The sequence below is a fragment of the Euprymna scolopes genome, chromosome 14 (genome assembly GCF_053919585.1).
Source record: "Euprymna scolopes isolate OS-2025 chromosome 14, ASM5391958v1, whole genome shotgun sequence".
Lineage (NCBI taxonomy): Eukaryota > Metazoa > Mollusca > Cephalopoda > Sepiida > Sepiolidae > Euprymna > Euprymna scolopes.
In genome coordinates this window covers 23268359-23291742 of record NC_136495.1, presented here as the reverse complement: position 1 = coordinate 23291742, position 23384 = coordinate 23268359, and the positions used below count along the sequence as shown (strand labels likewise).

General features: G+C 32.8%; 1 protein-coding gene across 1 annotated transcript in view; it reads right to left on the bottom strand.

Annotated features, from left to right (window-relative positions):
• Positions 1–23384, bottom strand: part of LOC145292908 (COMM domain-containing protein 9-like) — a 179328-nt gene that overhangs the window by 65503 nt on the left and 90441 nt on the right. The window contains exon 2 of the mRNA XM_080139049.1: positions 6333–6464. Within this exon, the coding sequence (XP_079995175.1) occupies positions 6333–6464 (132 nt within the window). The remainder of the gene's footprint in view (positions 1–6332; positions 6465–23384) is intronic.

Genomic DNA, 23384 nt, shown 5'->3' with positions numbered 1-23384 from the left:
CCGTCTTGAAACAACTCAGGACTGGGATTACATTGATTCTTTGTCGCCATCTTTATTACTAGGAATTACTTAACACTCGAAATTGTGACTGCATTGATTCTTCACCAATTTGATTTACTGCCGCCATCTTTGTTTAATATAACGTCTCAACACTTAACACTTAACAGTTTCTACACCAATTTCAGACCAGCCGCTGTGTCAATTGTGTGGTCTCAATGCTACAACAGAAGAATTCTCCCTTCAAATAAAATTACTACTCCAGCTTAATCCATTCAGTCGTACTGTCTGAGAAATAAGACATCAAATAATTTATATTTAAAATCAATAAGATGATATATAATAGTACTGCTTACTGCATAATTACTCTGAAGAAATGATAAATTTTATTTATATTCATCAACTTCTCTCCTAGAATTATTGGAACCTTCTTAAAAACTTTTGTGAAATTTGCTAAAATTTTATTTGTTCAATAATGTATGAACTTATATAAATGAGCCTTGCAATAATAAGCGATGAACTTATTGCCAAAAATGTAATGAAACTCTTTATATTAAGGAACAAAACAGTTCACATAATGTTTAAATTTTATCTTGATTTCTAAAATATATCACATGTATCCAGTGTCCTGTTTATAGAAGTGTCAATATTTCACTTTCTAAATAAAGTAAATAACTTTCCTTTGAATTTATTTATTCTAACCCATTTTTAGTCATTACATGAAATTTCAATGCAATAGTAATAAATTTAGACACCTGGGATTTAATGGGTTAAAACAAGTAACAGTTTTCCTCTACCGAACGCCAAGACTAAACTGGTTTCCTTCAATAATTACAAGAAACCTTCTCTGCCACCAATAGCAATGGCCAGTGACTCCCTGTCTGAGAGTACATCTTTCAAACTGCTTGGCCTAACGTTCACAGGAAACATGAGTTGGAACAATTATATTGAAAACATTGCCAGGGCCGCTGCGAAAAAGGTAGGCTCTCTTTACCGTGCTAGAAAACTACTGACACCTGAAAGTATCCTGTACTTCTATAAGGCCACCATTCGCCCATGTATGGAGTATTGTTGCCACATTTGGGCTGGTGCATCTGCTACTAGTCTCTCGCTCCTAGACAAGGTTAAAAAAAAAAGTCACCAATCTGTTAGGCCCTGAACTGGCATCTAAACTTCAGCCTCTGTCCCATCGACGAAACGTTGCATCCCTTTGCCTGTTCTACAAGTATTTTAATGATGAATGCTCTGACGAACTGAAGACACTTGTGCCCCCACGACGTAGACACCCTCGACAAACCCGACAGGCAGCTAAATCCCACCCCAACACAGTAGAGATCCCTAGATGTAAAAGATCCTTCTACTCCAGTAGTTTCTTCCCCAGAACCGCTAGACTCTGGAATTCCATTCCAAGTTCCTGCTTCCCTAACTGTACTGACATGCAGAAGTTTAAGTGCAACGAGAACCGACATCTTGCTGCCCAAATCCCAACATAGTGCACCAGTAGTTGCTGCCCCTGATAGTAGCCCCCTACACCAAAGTGGGCCTTGTTTGGGGTGAAAATGTAATAAAAAAAAAAAATGCGCCTTGTTTGGGGTGAAAATGTAATAAAAAAAAAAATTTAAAAAAAAAAAAACACATGCAAATGAGAATTCATAGTCTGACCAAATCATAACACAAGTCTAATTGTTTAGAGTCCAAGGAATCCCCTCTTTTTGAGACTCACATAATCCAAACTCTGAGACACCTAGAATGTCAATCAACTTCCCTACTCATCTACTATATAGTCTGGTATCACACCAAAAAGGACCACTTCATATAATCAGCTGCCAATCTATGATCATAAAAACCTGGTGTCAGGGTGGTCCCATATCTCATTCACACATAATTGCTACTAGTCCTACTACTAACCCAAAGTTAGAGTGCCCAACCTCCTCCTATAGAGATACTCAAGACCACAGATAATTGTCTTAAAAAAAAAAAAAAAAAAAAAATTATTTCACATGGAAACAATAGTTAACTGCCCTAAAATATTAGAATAGCCTTAAAATCTAAGATTATTTTACATTAAATTTTTATATTAATTTTATATTTTTGTTGTTTTTTGTTTTTTTTAAATTTCTGTCAAGTTTTTTTTTTTTTTTTACACAGGCATCACTACATTATCAAGGCCAAGAGGCCACTCAAGGATAAAGGTTAAAGAGTATACAGTAGAAATTGGACATTATAGTAATCATTAGTAATGAAAATTTGGTAAAGTTGATAACTTATATGGAATGGCTCATCAAGAACTTATTTACGTTAGACTTGAAGACAACCATATTGTAGTCAGCCGGAAAGCAGGAAAACGGAAGACAATTCCACAGGTGTGCAGTTCTAAGAAAAAAGCTTTGTTCATGGAATCTACGTTTAGGTTTAGGCACAGATAAAGAGTGGGGGGAATTATTGATAGTGTTTACAGCTAGACGAGTGTTTCTTGTGAAAGTTTGGCGAGGGGGGACCATAGATTGAAGCTCATTCGAACACTTTCCATGAAAATAACGATACATCAGAGACAAACTCGCAACATCTCTTCTGTGAGATAAAGGTTGTAAGGAAGAGAAAAGGACATCTCCTACGAGGCTACGAAGTCTATTTTGAACTCTATCAAGGCAGGACAAGTCCTTTCTAGCAGCTCCTGCCCAGATGTGGCAACAGTATTCCATCCTTGGACGTACCTGGCTCTTATATAGATAGAGAATAGCATCAGCAGTGAGATATCTACCGGATCGATAGAAAGATCCCACCATTTTTCCAGCGGCCTTGGCAACAGATTTGATGTACGTGTTCCATTTAAGATCAGGAGTAATGGTCAAGCCAAGAAGTTTGTCAAAACTTGAGGCCTCCTGAAGACGAGAGCCATTCATTTCAATTGATGTCAGATGTGGATCAGAATGTTGATGATGTAAAGAGAGAAGCTTGGTTTTAGATGCATTAAAAGTAACCAGCCATTCTTTACCCCATTGTACTACGTGCTCAAGATCAGAGGAGAGAGAATTGGAGAGAACTTGATTGTTTAGTGTCTTAGATGTGCTACCATAAATGGTAGTGTCGTCAGCATAGATGTCTACAAATGATGTAAGGATGTGATTTGGAAGATCATTAATGTAGATCAGGAAAAGAGTTGGGCCCAGGATGGACCCCTGAGGGTCAGCATGTTTCTATGTATGCCATCATTGAGAGATTTTAATCAATTTCAATTTTTTCATGTGTATTGCTAATTTATGAGATTATCTTTATCCTTCTTTCTTTTAAAATTCATCCTTATCATTTTTTTTGCCATGTTTTCATTGAATTTTCTGTCAGCTGCCTTTGCTACCTCAACTGTTCTATATCGATTAACTAGTGTTGGGATGATTAATTGGAATTTGATTAAAAAAAAAAAAAAGAAAAAAAAAAAGGAACTTTTAGGAGCATCAGAATCGGAAAAATTTGTGCCTATTTTCTGATGCCAAAAACGATTCTTTTAATTTTTTTTTTTTTTTAAAACTTAATTTTCCATTGCAGGTACCAATAATAAAATGATAAATATCTATTAATTTTAAGCTAGTAGTAAAACTAAAATATCTAGATCACTGCCAACAAGTGTGTTTTTTCATTTAAGAAAATATATGCACATATTACATGAGTAGTAATAAGAGAATTAACAAAACAACAAAACAACTCTATAGCTAAATATTTAGAAATCTTAAAAGAATTGGAATCAGTAATTGTATCGGAATCAGGATTTTAGTACACAATCGATAATCGTTTCAGAATTGGAAAAAATACTGGAATCGTCCCATCACTACTATTATCCTAAAAACTGTTTTTTTTTTTTTTCAAACTTTAATTTACCTCAAACAAGGCACATGGCCACTGCGCTGTAAGGGGTTACTCTAAATTAGGGGCCAGATTTATGGGAACATCCTAAGTGGGGAGTTGTGTGGCGAGAGGCCTGTTCACATTACATTTAAACTTCTGCATGTTGGTTCAGTCAGGGAAACACAGAGCAGAGAGATAATTCCAAAAGCAAGCAATTTGAGGAAAGCTATTAAAGTAGGAAGCCCCCCAGCATCTGAGGACCTCTGCAGTGAAGGAGTGGGATTTTGCTGCTTGTTAGATTGGTTGGGGACACATAAGTGCAGCAAATTAATCAGAGTACATTCCTTGAAATACTTATAAAACAAGAAATAAGGATGCAACATTGCAATAAGCACTTTGAACGCTAGCAATGACCAAGATCTTTCCGATTCTAGTTCTTCTGATCTTGAGAACGTAGTACAATGAAGAAAAAAATGTTTGGTTAATTTTAATGCATCCAAAATAAAGCTTCTCTCCTTTCACCATAATTGCTCTGACTCCCATGACTGCCAATGCAATCCTCTATCTGTATAAAAGCTAGGTACGCCCTAAAATCAAATCTGTTGCCAAGGCCGCTGGAAAAATGGTGGGATCTTTCTATCGATCCAGTAGATATCTCACTGCTGATGCTATTCTCTATCTATATAAGAGCCAGGTACGTCCAAGGATGGAATACTGTTGCCACATCTGGGCAGGAGCTGCTAGAAAGGACTTGGCCTGCCTTGATAGAGTTCAAAATAGACTTCGTAGCCTCGTAGGAGATGTCCTTTTCTCCTCCTTACAACCTCTATCTCACAGAAGAGATGTTGCGAGTTTGTCTCTGATGTATCGTTATTTTCATGGAAAGTGTTCAACTGAGCTTCAATCTATGGTCCCCCCTCGCCAAACTTTCACAAGAAACACTCGTCTAGCTGTAAACACTATCAATAATTTCCCCCACTCTTTATCTGTGCCTAAACCTAAACATAGATTCCATGAACAAAGCTTCTTTCTTAGAACTGCACGCCTGTGGAATTGTCTTCCGTTTTCCTGCTTTCCGGCTGACTACAATATGGTTGTGTTCAAGTCTAAGGTAAATAAGTTCTTGATGAGCCGTTCCATATAAGTTATTAAATTTACCAAATTTTCATTACTAATGATTACTATATTGACCAACTTCTACTGTACACTCTTTAACCCTTATCCTTGAGTGGCCTCTGAGCCTTGATAATGTGGTGATGCCTTTGTAAAAAAAAAAAAAAAAAAAAGAAATAGAGTACTGTTGACACATCTGAGCAGGAGTTGCTCGGCGTGCCCTATCCAGCTTTCATAAGAGTTCAAAACTGTCTTAGAAACCTAGTAGGTGATGCCCTTTTCTCTTTCCTGCAACCTCTTTCTCACAGAAGAAATGTTGCGAACATGTCTCTGCTCTATCATGATTTTCATAGCAAGTGCTTGACTAAACGCCAATCTATGATTCCCCCATGCCAAATTTTCACAGAAAAAAAAAAACACACTTGATTATCTATAACCACTAAACGATTTCCACCACTCTCTATCTGTGCCTAAATGTAAACGCAGATTCTATGAACAAAGCTTTTTTTTTCCAGAACTGCCCGCCCGTGGAACACTGTTCCATTGTCCTACTTCTTGGTTGAATACAACATGGTAGCCTTCAAATCCAATGTAAACAAGTTTTTGTTGAGTCGTCCCCATAAATAATCAAATTCTACCCAATTTACACCATCAATGATTACTACACTAACACTTTACATTCATTAACCCTTATCCTCGAGTGGCCTTCGGACCTTGATAAGCGGTAACTCCAAAGTAAAAAAAAAAAAGTAATGAGGCAAAGGTTGGAGCTTGATAGACAATGCAAGATCTATTAGATTAGACTTTTTTGAACCCAATGGTTTTTTTTCAAATCAACAATGTGTTGTGTATATTTTTGCATTATGAAATTTGTCTTTTTTTTTTCATGTTGAACAAAGATTCCATCGATGACACCATTCTGTTACAATATTCAAAGCAGTTGGTTCACTAAGTAGGTATGTTAATGGGATTCCAGATTATTATTATATATGCTACTTATAAAACCCACCCCATTTGACATAATGATAAGTGTCTCCCTGCTCATTAGGACAGGGAGTCCACAGTTCAATCCTAAGTCAAGACATGCCAAATGTATATAAAATGATACTTGATGACCTGTTGCTAAACACTTAAGATTATAATTTATAAGGTAAGGGTCAAGCGTAAGTGGAGTAACACTGGGCAAAAAATGACACCCTATCCAACACTTTGGTGTAGCAACTAAAGAAAAGGGAGTCTTTGGGTCGCCCTCAACTACAAATAACCACTTTACTTACTTTGTACTTAATGCTAATTTCTGTATTAGTCATGCCAAATACATTACAAACATGATGAAGAAAAATACAGGAATAAAAAGAAAAAAAAAAAGAAACAGGTGATACCTTTTGACTTTGTTCTTTTTCAATGTTCATAGCCTTAGCAATGGACTGAACCTGCATGCTACCAGAAGTCTGGTGATCCGAAGGCAGCATAAGATCATTGCAAATCTCAATAACAGTTTCTTTGCCCGGAGCCTGAAGAGAAGAAAAAAAAAATTTAAAAAAAAAAAAATTTTTTTAAATAGGATTTGGAAATCGTTGTTCACATAAAACTTTTTCTTTTCTTTTTTTTTTTAAATCAATTTTCACCCCAAACAAGGCACAGTGCCACTTTGAACTAGGGGGCTACTATCGGGGACAAGTTGCAGGGATATTATGAAGGGAAATGAGAAGCAAGATGTCTGTTCACATTACACTTGAACTTCTGCATGTCAGTACAGTCAGTATTTATTTTTATAGGAAGTAAAGTTTTTGGATATGGCCAATACTTTATCGCTTAAGTGATAGACTATAATTTTTAGTTTGGGAGGAATTAATCATCATCATCATACTTGGTTTAATGTACGTTTAATTTGTTAGAAAAAACGGGGAATATTTTAGCATATATTTTGCATAATTAAAACATGTACAAAAAAAAAAACAAAACAAACAAACTTAGAGAAACAAGCTTTAGTATTATGAAAATTATTTCTTTAAAAAAATAAAAAATAGAATTTGATGAAAACGATCGTAAGACACAGGAGAGCTCAAAAGGGAGGTAATTTTCCATTTCAAGATGGCCACAATTTTTCACCTGATAACATAATTAAATTTTTCTCTTTTTAATAATTCAGTAATATTCAGGTAATTTCAACTGCATAATTTGGAAACTACCATTTTAATTTATTAGAATTGACAAAAAAAATTAGTAGAAACCATTTTATTTTTTTATCTGAAAACTCCATTTATCGACTACAAAATTTCGTCCCAATAGTGTAGAAGTGCCATAAATTACATACACTCACATGTATTAGTTGTATCCAAGATATTCAATTTCTTCTAAATTAAATTACATTCATAGCAATAAAATATCTTTTCATCAAAATCAAAAATTGTATAGGTGTCCCAAAAGAAGCTGAATTGATCAAATATAAGATTGAACAACAGAAGCATCAAACTAGCAAAAAAAGATTTCAGATCATCTAGATTAACCCTACTAAAGTCATCATGAGTCGTTACACCATCAAGGAGTTGATATTTATCGTAGAGAGGTACTTTCAGTTGAATTTAAATTTCAAATCCGTCAGCTTCTTTTGGAACACCCTGTATAAGTTTTACAATTTTTCTAAAAATCCAAATAGATATTGTTTTGAATTCAATATAAATTCTTTTGCCACGATTCAAATTCTTCATGATTTAAAAGTAACTATTGACTACCAGCATCATTTTTGAATTAACGTCTGTTTTACATGATGGTATTTAAAAATTTATTTTTCAAATGACCAAGTTTTTATTTATCTCTTTCTTTTGCATCCATCCATACCAGGTTTTGCTTGTTGGCCTTCCCCTGCTAACTGACCCTGCTATCGCAACTGTTCTACATCTACTAACCGAAAGGCTTTTGTGAATTCATTCAATGTGACCAAACCAATAAGGATTAAATATTAAAAAAAAAAAAAATCAATGAAAACAATTGAAAATTTTTAGGAATATATACTTATAAATTTACAGTTATGATACAGGGTAGAATGATGGAATTGTCGCCCTAAAAAAGACGATATGATTCCATTTCCGTTTGATGAAAATCGGTTTTCTTTTTTTGTTGCAAACCATCTATCTACTAATTGGCCAGTAGTTACCAATCCAAGTTATGACAACTGGACCATTGCCAGACCCTCCAAATGCATCGCTGGATTGTCACAAATAACAGGGATGTGACCAGGGTGACAAAAATAAAGTTTCTAACAATGGTTATGATCTTTGGTATGGTTTCACGGCCATATCATGTCACCTCACATCTTCAAAGTTGGTTTGAAAGTCAACACCAAAGCATACTTGGATGTGCTGAAGGGTGTGGTGATTCCCTGGTGCAATCAGGTGGCTGCTGACAGACCCTGGTCTATAAGCAGCCACCTGATTGATCAGGACCAAAGAAACCTAGGCTTGGCTTCAGAAGGCTACGATTTTGTACCCTTCTCTCACTGCTCTCCCCTCCACACCCAATCTGAACCCGCTGAACTACTTCGTTTGGTCATACATTGAGAACATCACCAACATGACCTCCCACAACACCAAACCCAGCCTAATCATCGCTATCCACCGAGTATTCACTGAATTCCTGCCAGCGCTTGTGGAAAAGGCATGCTCTCAGTTCCAGATCTGTATCGAGGTGGTAATTGAGGCTGAAGGCGACTACATTGAATAGATGTAAGCTCTATTGTATTACCAAGTTACCCGAATTGATTTTTTCCATAAAAATTTTAAAATAAAGCTACAGTGTTGTTTTCTTTAGAACGACAACTTTATCATTCCATCCTGTATAAGCAGTTCTAATTATGAATAAAGAAAGTCAAATAAAGTTCTAACTTTTATCGAAATACACAAATACAAAAGTGCTCCACTTTACTTGCAAGATGGCCACTTTTCAATAATTTAGAAAAATCAAGAAAGAATTAAACCAAAAGCTTAGGTTAGGGTTAGTTAGTTAGGGTTAAGGTAAAAAAATAAACTAGTTTGGTTCATATTGTGTGAAAGTACAGAAACAATATTACAGAATACATTTAAATATAAGATAAACCCAACAGTTTCTTATGTTAAACAACTTTTTAGAAAAAAAAAAAAAATAAATAAATAAAATAAAAAATAATAAATAAAAAAAAATGGTAAAAAAAATGGAAAGAATTCAGTTTGTTCAGTGAAATTTATTAAAGTTTGCCAGTCTCAGAAGTCTCTTTGGTGAAACTGAATTGATGACATAAGTGCCAAAATCTTCTTGGGTACTTATTCCTAAAATGTACCTAAATTTGTTTATTTTAACACAAACCAATATTTTCTCTCAACAAAAGTTTTTTTTATATGATTTGTTGCAAAAAAGGTATTAACTACAAGAGTATGGGAGGTGGTGGGAATCGGCTTCACTTTACATATTAGGTAGATCATATTTAAATATCTATACATATAATAATTGTCGGTTAGTGAGCAATGTTAAAAAAATAAAAGAAGGTTTTTAGTAAGTTATCATTTTTTTATTAGATCATTTAAATTAATTACTGTTAATATCAACAAAACTATTGCATGTATATATAGATATATATATATATTTGAAAATAATAAGCGGAAGTTTCTCAAGAGCTCTTACGGCTATCATCTCATGAGGAGAAAATCGATAGCATACAAAATAATATTATGTCGAAAATAAAGAGTTCTAATGGGGAACTTATTGAATGTGCCAAAAGTATGGGGACACTAAAATTTATTAACGTTTATAAATGATTAAAATATTGGCACAACGAGGGGGGGAAAAAAACAAAAAAAAAAAACGGGAGAAAAGATTCAAAGTTCCCCAAAGAGAAACAATGCGTTGGATGTTTCCTTTTGCCGGCACAAAGAGCTCTTGAGAAACTTTTGCTTATTATTTTCAAAACTGTATATAAATTCTGTACCTCTAAACATTTATTTAAATATATATATATATATATATATATATATATATAGATATAGATATAGATAGATAGATAGATAGATAGATAGATAGATAGAAATATAAAATGGGACAATGAAATTAAAATGTATAATACCAAACACAAACTTATTATGAACTTTTTAAAAAGATAGTTATGCTAATTATACAAATGATTGTCTTCAGATTGTTCATCGGTACTATGTATAAAATATACTGTGTTACTATGGATTCAAATAACATTAACTGGTTTTGATGGTAATAAACAATTAATAAATTAAAAAAAAAAAAAACCCAAAAAAACAACTTTGGAATTTATTCATTTAGATATAGTATAATGATAATGAGAACATAATATATTTATAATATTCATGCAATTATGTGCTAATTAGACATTCATACCAGCATTTTCTGGGACAAAATATGGTTGGATATCACTCCATTAGTAGCTGGACTAATGGTTTATTCAGAGATGGACCATTTAACTGCTGATGAAGAAGTGCAATCTAACTGCCTATTGCCCCAGAAACTGCTGATACAGATTACCAATCAGAACATAATTGTATGATATTACCTCCATTCGTGTAAAATTACGCATGTGCATTTTATTTTCATGGCAATTGCTCCAGACAAGGTGTGAAGCCACTTGATGTAAGGAGCTAACAAGAACAAAAGACGATTTTCACAAAGAAAGAAGATACCTATTGGCCTTAATCTTGAAAAGTCCAAGGCTATAGGTAGGAGGAAAACAGTTAGCAGGAAGAGAGTTCCAAAACCGTGGAAAGAAAGTACAGGAATAGGAAGTTGTATTACAATGATGGATTCAAAACAACAAATTCATGGAGACCACTAGACCAATAAGTCAAACGAACTGAAACAAACGAAGCAGGGAATAGATCAGACAATTCTGAAAAAAAAAAAAAAAACGTATGCCATAATAGTATTTATAGAAAAGACTGAGACTAGCAACATCACATCTATGAAAGAGATGTTGCTGAGAAGAAGGTTTGGGTTGATCAAATTACAGATACATTTCTGCATATCAAGAACCCTCAAACCTGGCAGAGATTTACCAGCCGAAATACGACAACAGTACTTCATACATGACCAGATAATAGGTTTGTAGAAATAGAGAATAGTCTCAGGTGTGAGAAAGTGTTTGGAGCGATAGAGAGGCATTGATGAGAATTTCAGAAAGAAAATGAACACGCCTATGACTGAAAGACTCAAGCCGAGTAAGCTCTAGTCCACCATCTTACAGTTGTTAAACTTCTATCTGACTATTGATATGGATCTAGGCAAGCCCGTTCTACTGCAGATATCCTAACTGTAATCTCTGAACGTATATACGATGCACTGGATAAGGCAGGGGAGGGAAGAGTAGTAGCCCTAGATATATCTAAGCATATGGCACAATGGTCTTTTCATGAAAATCAGATCCTATGTTATTACTGGATGAATACTTAACATAATTAAATCCTTCTTAATAAAAGAAGAATTCAGGTTGTCTTCGATAGTCGTACGTCAAATCAATATGATATAAATGCATGTGTACCTCAGAGGTTGATCCTTGGACGTTTATTATTCCTAATATTCATAAATGACTTCCCTGATAAAGTTGTCTCCGAGATGGGCATATTTGCTGATGACACTACGTTCTATAAGAGGCATGAGGGGAAAACTAATGAACACATATCTAAGGCAATGACGGAAACCTTAGAGGAAGACCTCCAGTCTGTAGTGGAATGGGGACAAAAATGGATGGTAACGTTCAATGCTGCCAAGACTAAGCTCGTTTCCTTTAATAATTACAAAAAACCTTTTCAACCACCAATAGCCATGGCTAAAGATACATTACCTGAAAGTACTTCATTCAAACTCCTTGGCTTAATGTTCACATGGAACAGGAGCTGGAACAGATACATCGAGGGCATTGCCAAGGCTGCCACGAGGAAGGTGGACTCTCTCTACCAAGCCAGAAAGTTACTTATGCCTGAAAGTATCCTATACCTCTATAAGGCTACCATTCGCTCATGCATGGAGCATTATTGTCACATTTGGTCTGGTGCATCTGCTATGAGTCTCACTCCTGGACAGGGTTCAAAAGAGAGTCATCAACCTGATAGGTCTTGAACTGTCATCTAAGCTTCAAACTCTGTCCCATCGAAAATGTTGCATTCCTCTGCCTGTTTTACGAGTATTTTAATGGTGGATGCTCCGATGAACTACAAGGCCTTGTAAAAGAGGCACAGACTTTCCAGAGGATAAACAAGCTTGCAATTGACCAATCTTTCCAAAATTTTGCAGAGAGGAGACTAACAGGATGATACTAGTCTGTTTATACATTTGTATGTACAGGAGACATTCCTAAACTAAACGATCATTATGACTCCTGAAACACAGCTGTTAGGCATAAGATTGGATAGTGTGGGACGTGTACAGTTTAATATAGCTTTATGTAAAGGGGGCAAAAAGTGGGTGGAAGCCCTCTGTAAGAATTCAGGTACTAGTGAAAGTTTAATGCATTTGACATTAATAAATATTCCCAAATTTTTGTATGTTTCATTAAAAAATTCAAATATTTCAAATTCGCATTAAATTTTATCCATAGTAATTAGACACTAATTAAGCAAGATTTCATGAATTTCAATATCTTCTTAAGACTCATTATGCTTAAGCCTTAAATTTTAAACATGGTCCAGAATCCAAATCGTGTGATGGATTCTGATCAAAATTGAAATAAGGATTCTAGACATAAGGTTTAGTATCATTATATCTTGATTTTAATCTTTGTAAGGAGAGATAAATGTAGTGCAAAACTTTTGTTTGAAAAGTTAATTTTACCATCCTAGGATGGTATGCTGAGATATATATATTAGTAAGTTATGAAAATATATATGGCAATTAATTGCCATATATATTTTCATAATTTATTACCTAGCTCTAGCTATGTATTGAGCACTGTTGAAGTAAATACTGAAAAATTTATGCATAAAATTATATGTTCGTATATTAATTTATATGATTAAATGAAGTAATCATAATGCTCCCTATCTTAGGTTGAGCATTTGGGAAGTGATATACAAATTACCATTAGCGTATGAAGCGATGCTCTTTGTGTAAACAAATTGAGCTTAGCTATTTGGACAATGTCAAAACATTGTTAATTCACTTTCAGCGACCGGGTTTCAATCCTGGCTTGAAGTAGTTGGTTGTCTAGCTGCACTGATGAGCAGCAAAACAGTATTGTGTGTGGAGGACTATTTTTATTTATTTATTTTAGTCGAATAATCTTTTGACTATTCATTCATTTAATTCACCCCATATATATATATATATATATATATATATATATATATATATATATATATATATATATATATATATATATATATATATATATAGGTGCAGCTAAGTATTATAGTATTTTTTCAATGCAGTAAGGATTAGTATTTAATGCAAAAATGAGCTCAAATGTAACCATATTCAACCATTGATTTAGCATAAAAACACTCATTCTAAGTCAGTGGGCTATAAATTTTGCCCATTTTTAATGGGCTAAAAAGTCATATACATATATATATATATATATATATATATATATATATATATATATGACTTAGAATGAGTGTTTTATGCTAAATTAATAGTTTAATATGGTTACATTTGAACTCATTTTTGCATTAAATACTAATCCTTACTGCATTGAAAAAATACTATAATAGTTAGCTGCACCTTAACATAGCAAAGGTTCATACATTTCAACCAAATCGACTCAGTTTTCAAGAAAAAGTAGAATGACTAGACAGACAAACTAAGAGAGAGCTATAATATAAATCTCACCTGTCTGTTTAAATATATGTACGTATGTATGCCTGCCCACAACTTTTGACAGAGGCGACGGATTTTCATGAGATTGATATCATTTTGAAGCTCAACGTCTCAAACGAAAAATATTGAATAATTGGCTAAAAACATTAATTCTTTCACCCTCAACTGGGCAGTTTTCTACAAGGAGGGGTCGATTTTTTGCGAACCATTTTTGCAAGTCATTGTATCGTGTAGATTGACTTTGCCTAATTTTAATGTTCTGAACTCCCAGTCACGTCATGGAGTAGGGGTAAGATGTCAGATTGTTTTTCACTTTCTTTTTCGCCTTTGCGTCACGGGTTCAAGCCTGCCTGCATACTATCACCTTTTTTTTTTTTTTGCTCAACACACACCTCTTAACACTCGGGCAAGGCCGGGCATCCAGGCTAGTATAATATATATATAAGCAGTGGGACAGATTTAAATTCAAATTAGGAAAATAGTTCTTGTTGTCATTAAGACCAAGTCAACACTTATTCATCACTGCACTTAAAAAGTTAGACAGGACAAGCCTCGATTACAAACAACTTTTACCTGCTTAAACACGTAATAGCATGCTTACAAGAGAGTGATTCGGCCATTGATGACGTCAAGGCATTCTGGAGATTTTGTTGCTAAAGTATGTCCAACATAAAAATAAAAATTGAGAAAAATTATTTAATATTCAAAATTGAAGACTAAACAACCAAAATATTGTGATGACAGTAATCAAAATGATTAAACCAATCTGAAAACTGTAAATCTTCCTATATATAAAGTTAGGTATGTGCATATGTTTATATATTTCTATGTGCAAAATCATCTCCTAAACTAATAAACTAATTATGAATTTTGAGATATATATTCTAGGCAACACTGTTAGTAACATGGGCACATAATTTTTGTTTTGTAAACTTTAACATTTAGGGGGTGCATGGAGATAGTTAGGTCTATGTACATATTTATATATTTCTATGTATAGGATTCACTTCTAAACTAATTAACTGATCATCATGAATTTTGGAATACAACTTCTAGCTGTACGGATGAGTAATGTTGGCTATAATTAGTTTAATTTATTTTTATACAAAGTGAGAATGAAAGCACTTGATAAAAATTCAGAAACCTGATTTTTATGAAATTTTAACAATAGGTATTAGATTAGATATTCCACAAATTTCAATTTATTTTGGATTATTTTAAAGGGATTTTAGGGGGCACAACTTCTCAATAGAAAATTCAAATATTTAAGACTTGCATTGAATTTGCTCCATATCATTAGACACAAATTAAGCAAGGTTCTCTGAATCTTCTTAAGATCCCTTAAGCTTAAAGCCCTAAATTTTAGAGATTTTCTAGAATCCAAATCATGTAATGAATTTTAATCCAAATTGAAATAAGGATTATAGACATATGGTTTAGTAATATTATATCTTGATTTTAATTTTTGGAGAGAAGAGTAGGAGGGAGAAAAAGAGTACGAGGAAGAGAGAGTAGGAGAGAAAGAGCAGGAGTGAGAAAAAAGTGGTGGGTAGAAAAAAAGCAGGAGGAAGAGAAAAAAGACAAGGAGAGAAAACAAAGAGAGAGGGAAAACAAAGAGAGAGGGAAAACAAAGAGGGAGGGAAAAATAGAGGGAGCAAGAAAAGGAATGTGAGGGAGAGAAAGTTTATTATATGAAAGCTAACATCTGAAGTATAAAATAATTTCATAACTAGTTTTTCTACAAGGAATTTGATGGTGTAATTTATTTCAAATTTCCATATTATCATAAAAACTATGATAATATGGAGTCTGTATAAACACTAAACATTATCCCAGCATGTTTGTGTGGGTGTGACTATCTTCGGAAGTTGACGGTTCTAATCATTACAGAAGACAATAATAACTAGGATTATTATATTTACTTAACACTTTGACCTTCAGAACAGAATCAAAGTGTAGTATCTGTTCCGGCAGATACTGCAAGCAAAGACCAGATGTGGGGGCAACCCCACATACCTGACCTTTAACCAGCTCCCATTTCCCACCTCTCGGGAGCTGGTCCCCTTTTCCCCTTCCCCCTCCCTTCACTCCTCACATTAAAAATTGGCCTTGTGCCTAATTTGCTCGGTGGGGGAGCAAATAAATACCATCAAAGTGTAGTATCTGTTCTGATGCTGCACTTCACCTTTTCTGTCCTCAGTCACTGGAGGAAAAGTCCTCCATGACTTGGACAATTTTAATTTTTGTTCATATCCAGAATGCTCCTTTTTGGGGAGCTAGATTTTCCCCACATTAAAAACTGAGCTTGTGTCTAACTACCCTCGTGGGAAGGCAAGTAAATAGGAACACTTCTACCCAATCTTGGCTGATAGTCATTCAGTATTATAACATAGTACCTATATCCGTTGCGCCACAGGTCTTTGCAATTTATTTTTGTTTACTTTTCCAGTAGTGAGTAATCACATCAGTGAGATTAAACTTTCCCAACTCATAAAAGTTCACTAAAAATTACTCAATTACATGTCGGATAATATTTCCTTTTGCGAAATACAGAATCAATCATACAATTGCACCAAAGATCTGCATGCAAGAGTAACAAGTTTTCTATATTTATGCTCAACAAGGATAGACGGTATTCGTATATAAAAAGGTGAAAATATTACTGATATATATATATGCTTAAAACTTGTACACATAGTAATTATATATATATATATACTAGTAAAGTGCCGACCTTAACATTTGACCTTGATCCAGAAAAATAGTGTTTACCATCTCTAGGTTGGAGACCACCATCATGTCAGGTTTGGTCATTATCAGTTCAGTGGCGTGAGCTGTAGGAGAGTAAATATATATAGGCTATGATCTTGACCTTAATCTTAACCTTGAAAAATAGTGTACACCGTCCCTAGATGGGGGACCATCATCATGTCAGGTTTGGTCATGACCGGTTCAATGGTTTGGGCTGTAGGAGAGTTGTACACACAGGCATACAAACACTACTACTTAATATATATATATAGAGAGAGATATCAACTATGCTGATGAGTCATGGTACATCAAAACATGTGTCCGGAGATAACTTATATATATATATATATATATATATATATATATATATATATAGCAAGTTATGAAAATATATATGACAGTTAAGCTACATAGACTATTCTGCGTTTCATTCTCGTGAGAATTTGTCAGGCTTATGCAAAAAATTGTGGTTATTGCGTGTTTATATATACATACATGTTATTGAGTTTTTAGTTAACCAATCAGCTTTCTAGTTACCACCGTGCCCATCCTCGTTAGCCAAAGGGCGGGCACTTACCAGACAAAGGCATAGTTGACCTCTGGTTCACCCTTTTTTCTTTGTGTGTTTATTTTTCCAGAGAAACAGTTGGCTGAAACGTCGTTAAACAACAACTATAAAAGATGAGAATAATAGTCCACAAATCTATATATCTATAAAAGTGAAATTGTGTGTGTGTGTGTGTGTGTGTACGTGTGTACACTTCCCTACCAAGCTACACTGTCCATTTTCAGTCTATAGACTCGAGATTTGACATAAGGGGTATTGAGATTTGGAAAAATCTTTTTACTTGGTTTTTGGCCAGAAATTTGGCTGTCAAAGAGTCAAAGTTCAACGATTTGACCTTTGAAAACTCTACCAAACTCCTGCGCCAATTTTGGGTTTAAACACTTGAAATCTTAGATGTAGATTACTTGAACATGGATCAAACTTTTTAATTTGATTTGAGCCCCAAAAAATAAATGTTTGTGCGTCAAAATAAGGGATAAAATTTAAAAAATTTTACTTCTGCAGTCTCCACCAAATTACTCAACCAATTTTTGGTCTAAACATTTGAAATTTTACATAAAGTGTATTCAGACATAGGGTAAGCTTTTTAATTGGATTTTGGCCAAAAATTTGGATGCTAAAGGGTCAAAGTTCAAAAGATTTTACCTTTGCCAACTCTAGCAAACTATTCAGCTAATTTTGAGTCTAAACATTTGAAATTTTATAGAAAGGGTATTCAGACATGCAGCAAGCTTTTTAATCAGTTTTTGGGCGAAAATTTGGCTGCCAAGAGGTCAAAGTTGGAAGAGTTGACTTTTGCAAAACTTCTCTGCCAATTTTGGGTCTAAACACTTGAAATTTTAAATGTAGGTTACCTGGACATGAGTAAAACTTTTTAATATATATATACATATGTACATAAAGTTATGAACAGCACATAGGGCCCAAGCAAAGCCGGGCTGAACTGCTAGTATAATAATCGTTAGAGAATTGGCTCTATAATAATAAAACAAAACTTGCATGAATTAAAATATAATATTTATGCATATTTTATGACCTGGCAATGCTGTGAGGCCTGCTAGTATATATATATATAAATAAAAGTGACCTTGTCTGTGTCTCTGTGGAACAGTCTCTACCAAACTCCTCACTGAATTTTTGATCTACAGACTTGAAACTTGACATAAGAGGAATCTGGAGCTTTGGATAATTTCACTTTGGTTTTTAGCTGATAAAAATAATTACTGATGGGTCAAAATTGAAAAGAAAAAAGAAACAAGAAAAGAAAAAGAATAAGTGGACTAAACCTGTTACTTCTGCACATGTGCAAATATATATTGATAGCTTAATGTCATTTAATTTTTAATCTTTCTCATCTATTAGTATCCCAAACGATAGCGACCAAGGCTGGAGCACTAAATGTTTTGGTTTCAATTCTGATTGCACCAAGTCATATATATATATATATATATATATATATATATATATATATATATATATATAACGTTTTAAAATTATCATTATATATTGGGTACAATATAATAATCAATAGAGAATTGGCCCTATAATAATGAATAGGAAATCTGCATAACATATTTATGCATATTTTACGATTGGACAACTGACTAGTGTGTGTATATATATATATATATATATATATATATATATATATATATATATATATATATACACACTAGCAGAAGTACCCGTCGTTGACTGGGTTCAAAAACAACCTACATAAAATGGACTGTGATTGATGAAAGTATGATAGGTTATGAAAAGGAGGGGGTTGTAAAGAGATAGGTTTTGATACTCAAAAATTTTACCCTAAGCAAAATATGATGAAAGTAAAGATAATTTTCGCGAAAATATATTTTTTTATATTAACTTTGTTTTCATTCGTAGCCAAGAGTGACCAACAAAATGATGTTTCCTTACAAAGAGAAAATGTTATATATATAATAATATAAATATACAAGAAATAAATGTTACCATAGTCAATAAAAGTTACTTTTATGGTAGAAAAGTTCATTGGTTTTTATTTTTAAGTAGTTTGTAAAAAAAAATTTTTTTTTTTAATTCACAAACTGGTTAAAAAAAGATCAAAATGGCAGCGACTTTGAAAAGGAGAGCCCCATTTTCAATTTGAAGGAGGGGCACCTGAGCATTCTGTGTTAACAATTTAAGAGAGGTCCGTCAACGTAAGGAATATTTATAAACATATTTTAATGTTTTCCATTATTTTGTGTTTGAGGAATATTCGATTATGGCATGTGTAGTTTATATAAAAATTCATTTAAGTAGCTACCGCCTCAAATTTTGTTTGAATTTCGGTTCGCTGAAATTATTTCAAGTAAAGAGCATTAAAAACTATTTCAAAACAACAAAAAAGAAAACATGACTGAACTTTTATTGACTATGGTAACATTTATTTCTTGTATATTTATTTTTTCGGGTAGTCGTTTGTTGGCTTTTCTGATAAACACTCTTACTAAATAATATCGACGAAATATCGAAAAATAAAGAAACAAAAACAGTTTTGAAAAATAATGGAGCTTTACTTACTTTAGTAAAATAATCCGAAACAGCAAAATGGGATATTAAAAAAAGTAAACACGTAATTACTTTAGTTTTTTAAAGCAAAGAATCGATATAAATAGGAATAAGAAGAAAATGGCGCCCTTTTCAAGCAGAACAGCTTTGTTTCAGTTTTACAGTATTGAACGGTGTAGTATTGCACTGTAAAATTTAGGGTTGTACTATTGTAATGTAAAGAACATACAGAAAGGGTTGTAATCAACTGAATTCCTTCTAGTACACTGACAAAAAATAAGCTTAAACAGATATATAAATAAAAATAAAAAGGTTATGTAAATGTTTTTAAAAAGACACATAATCACGTGAGCATGACACGATAACAAGTAACGTTCTTATTTTTTATTATTTATCTATTTTCAAAAGAGTGCCACATGCAAGTGGAGAAGGAAAAAAACAGAACTATGCAAAATTTGTGTCGAGAATTGTCTAAAGTTCCAACTTTTTTTTTTTGGCTTTCACTTTAATAAGAACGTGAATTTATGAGATGAATTTATTCGACACAATATGATTTAACTAAAAAAAAAAAAAAAAAAAGCTAACGTGAATTAAGATTAAAGTTAAAGTGTTATTGTGGACCCTCACCCCTTTTTAAAAACCTTGTTAAACTTTGTGACATATTTACATTCTATGGAGGTCAGGCACGAACCAACACCCAATAATTCTATTATATCATATTTCTTCAAACTGAAACATAATTATCAAAGTATACTTACACAAATAGATACGAAAAGTCTTTGTTAAAGTTTGTGCTATATTTCCATGGAGTACAGGTGCGAACGCAGACCCCACAATTTTATTATACCATCCCTATTTAAGTTGAAACATACTTATCAAAGTATTCTTATGTACATCTATATCAAAAACACTTGTAAACGTTTTCTTTTTCATTTTTTATTTCCATACTTTGGGGGTCAGGTGCGAACGCAGACCCCACAATTTTTATGAACCACCGTTCTGCCAGATCAAACATAACCATTCCTGATCCTCGATACATCTTCTATTATTATATGCAATCAGTTTTTTAAAATAGTCAACCATATAGAAGCCTATTCATGACCAGACACACACAGACGTTCAGCTTTATATTTTATATATATATTAGCATGAAGATATATTTATGAAAAGTAAGCTATACAGAAACAAGTTTTATTTTCAAAAGAAATCAAATCATTTTAACTGTTGGAATTAAACTTAATCATAAAATGATTTCTTTTTTATTAAGTCTATTAATCTTATATTCTCTCAGGTATTCTTTGACTTTCTCCTTTTATTTTCAGCAGTTTCTATCACACTTGCTTTCATCTCCCTGTTTTATTAAGAGTCAAAAGTAATAAAACTGACTATAAAACAGAAGATTGGGATAGTCAATTATTATACTGAACAGAAAAAATAATTTTGGATTTTGTCCCTTTTCTTTTTTATTTTAAATTTACCAGACTTAGAAATTCACTTTTCCTCCCATATATTTTGAACTCAGTAGGTGACCCAACGCGCCATATTTTTTTCTAATATATATAGTGACTGCCAATCGATCGAAAACTGCTTTTCCTAAAGCTTATTAAAATCTATTAAAATTCCTTATTTCTGAACAACTTTTGGTTTTACCAGAAAGATAAAACCCTGAAGTTTATTATGTTTAAAGAAGAATAATATAATATTTCTATAATTTTTAATAGAATTTTAAGTTTTAAATTAAAAAAAAAAAACGTATTTAACCCATTTTCTGTTAAATGACAGCAAAACAAATTTTTTTTTTAAAGGTTTTCGAATCAATTAAACTAACTTTATTTTGTCTAAATAAAATTTACTATGATTGGCTATAAGAATATGCAAAAATATTAGAATCTAATTGCCTTATATTTAAATGAATTTAAATAATTCAATGCATGATCTCATACATTTTAGGAACCATGTGCTTACTGCCGCCATCTTGAGTTTTAGGTATGGGCACCCAGTCACGTGTAAATATTTATTTAAGCATTTTCATGAATTTCAATGTAACTAGACAGGTAAATACATATTTAAAAAAATAATTGAATTAAATAATTAAAAATGCCATTTATAGTGAAATATGTTACATTTAGCTTTATAATTTTTTCCTTCATAATAATTGATCAATCAAGCTTTAAATTTTTTCTTATACTTGTTAAAAGTAAAGAAAAACTTCTTTTTTCCATTTTTACATCAAACATAAGGTTTTAGCATTATATTTCTCAGTTTTAATATCACTTATAGTCAGTTTTTAATTTCATGATTAAAATCATTTTCCTTTCTTATTTTCTAATTAATAATAACCAATGAGCAACACTTTTGTTTTTCATACACTAGATCATACTGTATTTTCCCAAATTCTTTATTGCATAAATCAAGTTGACAAAGACTTTCATTAGAATTTGGTGGCCCTTAAAAGGGCCTTTTTTGGTAACCCTCTGGGGAGATGCAACTTGTTGGAATGTCACAACCATCATCTATGGAAATTAATTTAATTAATTCTTTTTTGGCATCGATTCTTTATGTACTGGTACATGGAAAGTTTACACATTCTAAAATAAAATTTTTAATTAATTTTTAAAGATATAAAAGTATGACTACTTTAACGTTTTCGTAAAAAAATTATTTTTTTTTATCCTCTTCTGAAAGATAATAATTATTGATAACATAGTCAATGAATCTCACACTTCAAAATGCAAAGGATAAATTAAACACATTCAAATTTCGGATTTCAATCTTTGATATTGAAGACACCCGGTGAAATTTTTGCTTTTTGTTTTTCTACACTCGTTCACCCTTCTATCACAAAATGAGTCTTTGCTTAGTGGATCGCTTAGACTTTAAGGTGTCGAATAATGAGAAAATGAGGAAAGGGGGAACATGAAGCCCCCCCCCCCAATATATTTATACAATGAATATGGAAAAAAAAGTTACACTCATATAAAGTGCATTCTTTACTTATTAATCGCTGAAAATTTTATATTGATTAGATAATTAATTGATCTTTGATAGATTTTTAAAGACAGACCGTTACGAAAGTCAAAACACTCCATAAATTTGGTGGTCACTATATATAGATATATAATTTTTTAGCCCATTAAAAATGGGCAAAAGTTATAGTCAACTGATTTAGAACAAGTGCTTTATGCCAAATTGATTGAATATGGTTAAATCCCTGCTCATTTTGCATTAAATATTAATCCCTATTAATCTAACTGTGCATCAAATGGATACCATAATACTTAGTTCGCTGCACTTTATTATAACAAATGTCCAAACAAAATTTCAGCTAGATTGACCCAGTAATTGTGAGAAACAGTGGAATAGATAAACAAACAGACTGAAATAAATATAATACAGGGTGTCCCAAAAAAAGCTGATGGATTTTAAATTTGATTAACTTCCTCAACATTTAAGTTATGCTTACCAATTTTCATATGTAGGTAGATAAGCCCCTCCGTGATTTTTTGAGATATAGTAAGATATCATAGTCTACCAATTCTAATTTTATTTACACAACTTAATCTAGGGTATGTTTTTCACAAGGTCTAATTTTAGTTATGAAAAATGATGTTATTCAAATGTCAACCATTTTCATTTTCACACATTTGTGCTCTCTGCAGGGCATTGTTCAGCACATGACTTGATGTTTCAGGGCTTATAACTCTAATTTCCTCCTCTATATTGTTTTTAAGGGCATTTATTGTGGTTGGTTTGGTTGTGTATACCCGCTCTTTGA